The 8,487-nt window shown below is 41.3% G+C and overlaps 1 protein-coding gene across 1 annotated transcript in view; it reads left to right on the top strand.

Moving 5' to 3' along the window:
- Nucleotides 1-6,878, top strand: part of LOC111672440 (major facilitator superfamily domain-containing protein 6) — a 12,659-nt gene extending 5,781 nt beyond the window's left edge. Inside the window, exons 3-7 of the mRNA XM_023429849.2 lie at nucleotides 7-104; nucleotides 1,531-1,692; nucleotides 1,808-1,906; nucleotides 2,379-2,671; nucleotides 4,717-6,878. Of these exons, the coding sequence (XP_023285617.1) occupies nucleotides 7-104; nucleotides 1,531-1,692; nucleotides 1,808-1,906; nucleotides 2,379-2,671; nucleotides 4,717-4,926 (862 nt within the window). The 3' untranslated portion in view covers nucleotides 4,927-6,878. The remainder of the gene's footprint in view (nucleotides 1-6; nucleotides 105-1,530; nucleotides 1,693-1,807; nucleotides 1,907-2,378; nucleotides 2,672-4,716) is intronic.
- The last annotated feature ends 1,609 nt before the right edge of the window (nucleotides 6,879-8,487 follow it).

Genomic DNA, 8,487 nt, shown 5'->3' with positions numbered 1-8,487 from the left:
CCTCAGAGTGCTGTACATCGGCCTGGCCTGCAACACGGCTCGTTACCTGTACATCTCCTACCTGCAGAACGCCTGGACCGTCCTGCCCATGGAGGTCCTTCAAGGTAACATCCGTTCACTTCTCTGTCTGCAGGGAGGGAGGGGGGGGTTGGAAAGCTAGGACCCCCACGACGAGAACAGGCTGTATTTGTCCTAACAGGACGTTTATCAGACGGCCTCCTTCCTCCTGCAGCCTGGATCACTAACAGCAGTGAAGCAGGACCTGCCGGAGCTGCTCTGCAGACGCTGACGAGTTTATACACAAACAGGAAGCCTAGAAAATACTAGATTCAAGTTGTGCGTGAACCTGCTGAGAAATCAAAGAGACGCTCAGTGTAACGTATCAGCTCCTTCTTTAGGGAACTTATAGGAGACTGTTGGACCTGTAACACGTATAAATGACCTTAGTGTAAGTAGAACAAATCCAACAAAAGAACAAAGGAGATCATTTACAGAATTTAAAAGCGCATTATTCAAACTAAAGTAGATAAAAATGTAAAGCAAGTGAAAAACAAAAGAGGACTTGAGTGGATGGAGAAGTTTAGTAAACACACCACAGCTCCTGTGTGAGTCTGGGTGGTTTGTTTGAGACGTCCACCCTGAGAAAACACAGACACCTCACAGAATAAACAAGTGAAAACTCGTTCAGAGCTTCAGCTTCAAGTTCACTGTCTGTTTTCACTGTGAGGCCGACCACTTAAAACTGTTTAAAAACACAATATATCTTATTGTGTGTATTCAACATATCCAACACTTCGATAACGTCACCACGCAACAGAAGACATCAGAGAGAGCTCTCTTCAGAAACACAGCACATTTCTGCTGCTGTTTACCTCCAGTGTTTAATGTGTGATTAGCTGCGACCGGCTCGGAGAAGGCGCGGTGGTCATGTGACATGTTATGTCTAAGGCTGCAGACAGGAAGCTGGAACGCTGACAAAATAAAAGTGTTTAGTCTGTGCTCTGATTAAAGAGTAAATAAGACCCAAAGATATATTCAATATATTTTTCACTATAAATAAACAATATAGTCCAAGAAATACTGGATTTATTTAACAAATTAGTTTTTACATCATTCTATTTTATAGAAACATTTTAAATACTATGAAATAGAGACACTGACTCTTAATTATATTATCAGAGTGAAATAAAAAATAAAAAAAAGAAGTAAAATATTAATAAATGAAAGTAAGAACCACAGTTAAAACTAAAAACATGGCAGTGCATATAGGCAGCACAGCTCTGCTCTGCTGCCAGTGCCACTGTTGAATCATATTTTGTTTGTGGTATGTTGTGATCTCAGTTTCAGTGACCCTGATAATCAGTGTGTTTGTTTGTTTTCCTGATGAAACTTGAGCCAAAGACAGGAAACATATTCCTTCATTTCAAGTCCAGTTTATTCTAAAAACAACTTCCTGAGAATATCTCCAGGTGTCATGCTCCTCCTCCTGCTCCACCTCTGACCCCCTGTCTGTCCCCGTGCGTCCTGCAGGTTTGACCCACGCCTCAGTTTGGGCAGCTTGCATCTCCTTCCTGAGCGCCGCCGTCCCCCCTGCGCTGAGGACGTCGGCGCAGGGGATCCTGCAGGGCCTTCACCTGGGTCTGGGCCGCGGCTGTGGAGCCATGGTGGGAGGAGTGTTCGTCAGTTATTTTGGTACGACACACACACACACACACACACACACACACACACAAAATCATTTTTAAAAAGTGATAATAATTTAATAAGCCCTAAAGATGAACCAATAGTTTCCCTGTTTGCTCTGCAGGTGCTGCAGCGACGTTCAGAGGAATCGGCATGGCCTCCCTCGTCATCCTCCTCATCTTCGCCTTCATCCAGTGTTTGTCTGGAGAGGCTGAAGAGAAAGGTGGGAAAACTCCCTCCACCCACACACACACATTTCATTTGATAAATAATCATTACACAGACAGACACGTTAATTTAAACACAAATATCTGCTTCAATTTGTGATTTAACCTCATCAGATTAAAGCTAATTATTCATGAAAGTTGTGTTTACAACTTTGCCATGATCCACGATGAGTTTACATTTTCAGCTACATGTTTGTTTGATCACGTGTTGATATGTTCCCACTGTCATCGTTTACATTGTGTTTCCGGTTCTTTATGTTTTTCCATGGGTTTAGTTCTTTACTGCTTTCATCATCTGTCTCGTAAAACGTTTAGATTTTCTCGTCTTTCACAGTTTACACGTTTCTGTGAGTCAATAAAATATGACCAGACTTTTGAAGCTTCCTGAATCGGGTCTAAATGTTTAAATTCAAGATGAATTTAAATCTAAAAACAGAATGTTTTAGTTGTATTAATTTTTTTTCTCAGAGGATAAAATTCTAGCTGAGAACATCCCGGTCCCCTCCAGCCCGGTTCCCATCGCCACCATCGATCTGGTGCAGAGTCAGAACGCCGTCGGCAGCCTTTCTCCGGACCGACAGGCCGCCGTCTTGCCCATGAAGAAGACCAAGCACCAGGAGGATCAGGAGGACGTGACCCGGCCGGCCTGGGTGCTCTCTGGAGCCCCGTGGGTCACCATCGCCTTCGCCATCGTCCAGATCAAAGAGATGATGAGCCTGGCGAAGAGCAGCGGACCGCCAGCAGAGAACCAACCACTGCAGGTGAACAAAGTCACGACTCAAACCTTGTTCAGTACAGTCACTAACAGACTGAGAGGACCAGAGCAAAGGCTAACCTGTCACCATGACAACATTAGCAGAATATAATCATTTACAGTTATTACTTTTAGTTGTGTAGTTATTTCAATCTACACACAAAGTAAACAGTCAATTAGCTGATTAATAAGCATTAATTTGATAATTGATTAATTATTTTAATTTAGAATTTTTTTTTTTTTAATCTTTTAGTCCGAATAATGAGAAACGTCCATCACAAGTTCTCAGAGTGTCCCTCTTGTGACTCCTGCGTCTGATTGTCTTTGTCAAGTTCACAGCATGAGTCAGTGTCGGAGGTTTTTATACAGTTGCTGCTCGGGTCCTTTTGTGACTTCCATCATTAATAAAAACCAACATTTATTTTTAATTCATGTTTTAAGGTGAAACTCACGCGTGTCGTCACTGCATGCTGATGTAGCTGCCGTAGCGATAGATGTCATGTGATAATAACAGACTGTTTCCATCTGTTGTGTCTGATGGTTTAATGACTGTGTGGGAAATGTCTCTTTAACTCTCTGTCCTCCTCTACTCGGCTGCCCACACACACGCCCAAGAAAGGTGAGACGTCTTTGCGTGCGAAGGTCGATGGAAAACTACTGTGTGTGTTGAGGGGGTGCCCTGGGTTTCGTGTGTGTGTGTGTGTGTGTGTGTGTGTGTGTGTGTGTGTGTGTGTGTGTGTGTGTTTTGCATGGGGTGATAACAGTGACTCATCTACACCTGTGTGTGTGTGTGTGTGTGTGTGTGTGTGTTTGTGGTATGTGGGCGTGTACATGCATGCATACGTCTATGTGTTTGTGAGAACTCCCACGCATGAATCAAGACGTCATGTGAGGTGCATGCATGCCTGAATTACTCCCTGGTGATGTCACACCCCACCCCACCCCACCCCAGCCCCCTGACCCCTGACCCTATCCTCTGGTGGTGATGTTGGAGCTGCTGGCGAGATACAATTATCACATTATCAGGACAAACAGTTCTTCAGTTCTTGATATTTTTTTGACCAGATCTCAAATGTGTTGTGGATTTACCTAAATCAAGCCTGTTTAAAAAATTTGCTCCCGTGTTTTTCGGAGAGGCGAGGACCCCGCTGTCTAGGTGAGACCGGCGGCCATCTTTGTAGCTCGATGACAGGCCGGTGAATGTCCATCTAAATCTGCCTCTAATCTTCAGACCAGTGGAGATTCTCTGACTGTTGCTCTGACTCTCTTCAGGAGAAACGAGTTAAAGTCACTAAAGTGCTTTTAAAAGTTGCTGAGTCAGGCGAGACCAAGATTTTAATATTAAAGGAGCATTACCCAGAAAACGGTCTTCATGATTCAGTCACATGGCGTTCCCGTTTGTGTGTGTCCTCCAGCAGCTGGTCGTTCAAAGGTATTTTTCTGAGCCCACAGATGTCTGCTGTCTCTCTGAATGATCAAACGTTCGCCTGCTGCAGGTCTGTGGAAATGTTTTACCACATTTAAATATTTTTATCATTTCGAGCAGACCGTAGACATCTGTGAGATCACGTACGTACCTTTTTAAAGATGCAACCTGCTGCTGAGGAACAGGTAAAAATACAACATTTAGTCTTGAGAACATTATGTGGCCGAGTCAGAAAGTAACGTACAGAGTGCAGAGGACACAAGTGAGGCGACAGGATTCATGCAGGTCAGTGCAGCTGATGAATTTAGACGTTCATGTGAAGTCTGACTGTTTTTAAGATTTGATTTATAGTCAGAATTTATCTTTGTGCATCCAGTTAGTGTCCTAGTGAACACAGCTAATAGAAGCTAGCAAGTTAGTGTTAAAATAATGTTTTCTCGTCTGGCTAGTTAGCTAGCCAGGCAGCAACAAGTCTTTCCAGCTAGACCTTTATTCAGACTGAATTGAATAAAAGGCCGTTCCGACCTGTCCCTCATGTTGGCGCCAGATGTGTGAGTCTGTGTGTGTGACCTGAAAAACTGGCTTCTAGTCCGACGCTATCACTGTTTGTTTCCTCTTGTTGCCAGGTACCTGATGAGCCGGCGTCTGCTGAGTATGTGGCGGTGGCGACGACGCACACAAGTTCAACTGATGATGGCACAGATTCACGGTCGGCCACCTCAGAATCAGACACACAACCAAACACCACCCGCCATAACAAAGACCAAACGCACCCACCCGCAGAGGGAGGAGGGTCTAAAGAAAACCCTGCCTTCACAGCAGAAAACACAGACTGACGTTCTGTTTAGAAACTATTTAATTTACTGCAAAAACATCCTTATTAACACGTCACTTACTCTCAAAGTCAGTCTGAGTAAAACTCTGCTTCCACTGCACTTCTGTCAGCTTCTTGACAAAACACTGTATTTGTATAGAGTTATTGTAAAAAATGTAAATGATCATAATGTCCAGAAACAAGTTGTAGATACTGTTGGAACGGGTTGTTTTTCCAGCAGGGACTCTGGTTTGAATGATTGGATGAGAAATGAGGTGCGTTAGGTCCGAGGTCTGTGCACTATGTTAACTGCCCTTTAACGGTGGAGCGTGAAGGAAAACCCTTCGAGTGTAAAGAATGTGCCTCTGAAGTCGTTTGTTGACTTCATTTACATAAAAAAGTGAGGAAATCTGACAAAAATTCAACAGTTCGATTCCACAGTAACGAGCAGCATTTAGAAGAAGTGACGACATTAACACGTCAGATCAAGTTTTAGGAACTGATCGGGTTTATCAGGTTATTTATCTTTCATGCATTTTAATACAGAGGTTCCCAATCTTTTGTGCACCACAGATGGTTTTTATATTGACTGAGTCACTGTGCACACTGCTTGTTTAGACACATTTTTCATTAATATTAGAGACAAATACATTGTGTTTCCTGTTACTTCTACACAATAAAAGCTGGTGTGTGTTTCACCAGTTGAAGCAGCAGCAGCAGGGAATTTGCATGAGCTTTAACTAAATATAAAGTTAAAAATAAGATTAAAAACAAAGGAATTGTATCAAAACAGGGTTTGATTTAATTAAAATCTTAAGGATTAAAACACATTTTTTACATTTCAGGCGTGACTCTCTGTATTTATCCTCCCAACAGAAAACAAAACGTAACTTTATTCAGTTTGTAAATTAAAAGACAGACAGAATCAGTCTGAGTCAAGTTCGAGATGCAAACTTGCCTCCTGCAGGTTTTCTGCAGGATCCAGTTTCTTAAAAAAAAAGAAAAAAGGCTTAAATCTAATTTACAAAAGTCTTAAATATGTGTCTATTTCCTGCTTTATGCAGTAATGTTAATTATAAACAGTGTTTGACTGCAGGTGTCAGGAGACGTTACACACCTGCTGTGTAAACTGCAGCTGAGGAACCTGTTCACACTGTCGCTGCTGCTGCTGAACGACTTTGACAAAGACTTAAATTAATTAATCATTTTTTAATTTGATCTGGGTCCAGGTCACATGAATGTAATTAATGATATCAGGAGTTGTTATCCTGCTTCTAGACCCTCTGATATGAAACAGGTATTAAGTTAAATTCTTACATTGAACCTGGTGAACTTATAGTTTAATATAGATGTATTTCTTTTCCTGAATCATATTGTTTCCTCACAGCTCTGTAGTAATCTTTCTGTGGCACAGGGGTTGGGAACCTTTAAAATACTTCAATAAAACAGTGTTTTGCAAATTCTTTAAATTAAATGAATTGAATTTAGGTTTACATGACAGGGTATTAAGAAAAACAGGATTCCTGGAAAGACGTCACCTCCTTTGTTTCAGATTTCAGCTGCTGTCAGGTGGTCGTTTGATCGTTGTATATTTGTATAATTTGTTGAAGAGCACACTGAAGGAGCCGTGATGAAGAAGTGCCTCTTTTAAACCCACTGTAAGCCTCTTAATCATCATTGTCGTTGCAACTAATTATTAGAAAATGTCGAGCAAGGATCCCTTTACTGAAACACACTCCTACAGAAACACCTGTCGTCTTCAACACGGGATACTGGGGGATTTTTTAAAGGTTAATCCCACTGTTTTTGTATTGAAACTGCCAATAGCTGAAACACTGTATGTACCGTCTCTGTTTCTGATTTTCATGCCAAACAATTCCCAGTATTCAGTGTTTTTGTGTCGTCCGAGTAGAAAAGCCTGAGGATTGAAGACTTCCTGTTAACTGTAATATTAAAGGAGATTTTGGAAAAAGAGCTTCTGCGTGACGGATTATTAAAGGTATGTTGTGTTGATAAGTAAGTATTGTAACTGTGCAACTCCATCCCCTGAAGAAGATCATGGGATATGATTGAAAGCTCCAGAACAGCTACCACATGTGGTGAGAGTTCTACCTTACTACTTTTTACTCCGCTGCATGTATTTTATTTTAGTCTGAATCTGGAACGTAACTGTTAAACTCATCAAATAAATGTCGTTGAATAAAAAGCGAAAGTAAAAGTTGAAAGAAACATAAAATGGAAAAATTCAACAGATCGGTTGGTAGTAACAGTTCATGAGTAAATTCACATAGTTACTTTCCACCGCTGTACTTTCCGTAACATTTCCAATGCATGAGTTGTAATGGAGTATTTTCACTCTCTGATATTGATGCATCGTGTTTTTAAAAATCTGACATTTACATTTAGATGTAAAACTTATTTTGAAAGTGATGACAGCAGTGACATGAATGTTACTGGAATAGAGGTTTTAAATCTGCCTGCATGTTCATGCTGCAGGACGCTGGCTGCTCCAGATGTGTTTCAAAGCAGCCACTTGATGGCAGTAGTGTCCTGAGAGTGGCGGCGGGTTTATGGACTAAGCCAGCCTCTGTGTATGTGTGAGTGTGAGTGTGTGGAGGGTTATTGAGGTTGTGGTGCGCCTGCTACTGATGGGTGTGTGTGGGAGGACAGTAATAGGCTTCCTCAAAAAGTAGACTATGTGCTGTTGTAAAAAAAAATATGTATATATATTTATATATATATAAATATAAATATATATATAAATTATAAAATCAAACCGTCTTGGCACACTCAGCCTGTCTGATATCCATGGAGAAATTTCAACAGCCCCTCTGCTGTTGATGCTGTTGTTGTTGAGTTGCGTGGTCCTTAATAATGAACATTATAATAGTGTTGTTTTTCTCTTCCAAGGTGTCATGACCATGAGCTGCACAACAATGCTACACGTTTCAATTTAAATGACGCCGAGGGTTGAGGCGAGACGGGCTTTTATTCTCTGACACGACTCAGAAAATTGCAGGGAATTACTGCAGCGCTGACCTACAGACGTTTCCAATTACTGCAACAAAGAGACTTGAACATGTTAATCACCACAGTGTTTTGCTTGTGGGCACTTTGGCAGGACATATGGACAGTTAGTTCATTATTTGAGTGACTTTTCTTGCACTAAACAGTCTGTTCCTGACTTAATCAGCTGTAAAAAATGCCAATAATGCAGATAATTGTTCATATATTTCTGTTAAATAATATAAAAAAACGTGTTGTGCTTTAAAATCTGTTTGCATTTAATCCTGAGAAGCAAACTGAGGCACCTGAAAAGAAAGGACACTAAAGGACATTTTCCACCATCTCAGCTTCTTAACATCCTGTTTCTTTCTCTTAACGTTCTTGTGGTTTTGTTTCCTTTCAGCCACCCAAGCTAACCAGTCAACACACACACAGAGAAATGCTTTTATCCACAACCTCTGCACACACCTGAACATTAACAGTATTCAAATCTGATGTTAATATCCCACAAATGGCACAAACACGTTGTCAAAACACAATATAACCTCATCCAGAGCCCATTCTGTTAATTGCACCA

This window comes from Seriola lalandi, unplaced genomic scaffold (genome assembly GCF_002814215.2).
Source record: "Seriola lalandi dorsalis isolate HSWRI2012SDOR001 ecotype SW California unplaced genomic scaffold, Sedor1 jcf7180002054899, whole genome shotgun sequence".
Taxonomy (NCBI): Eukaryota; Metazoa; Chordata; class Actinopteri; order Carangiformes; family Carangidae; genus Seriola; species Seriola lalandi.
Note: the sequence above shows the minus strand (reverse complement) of the source record. Positions and strands in the feature narration are given on the sequence as shown.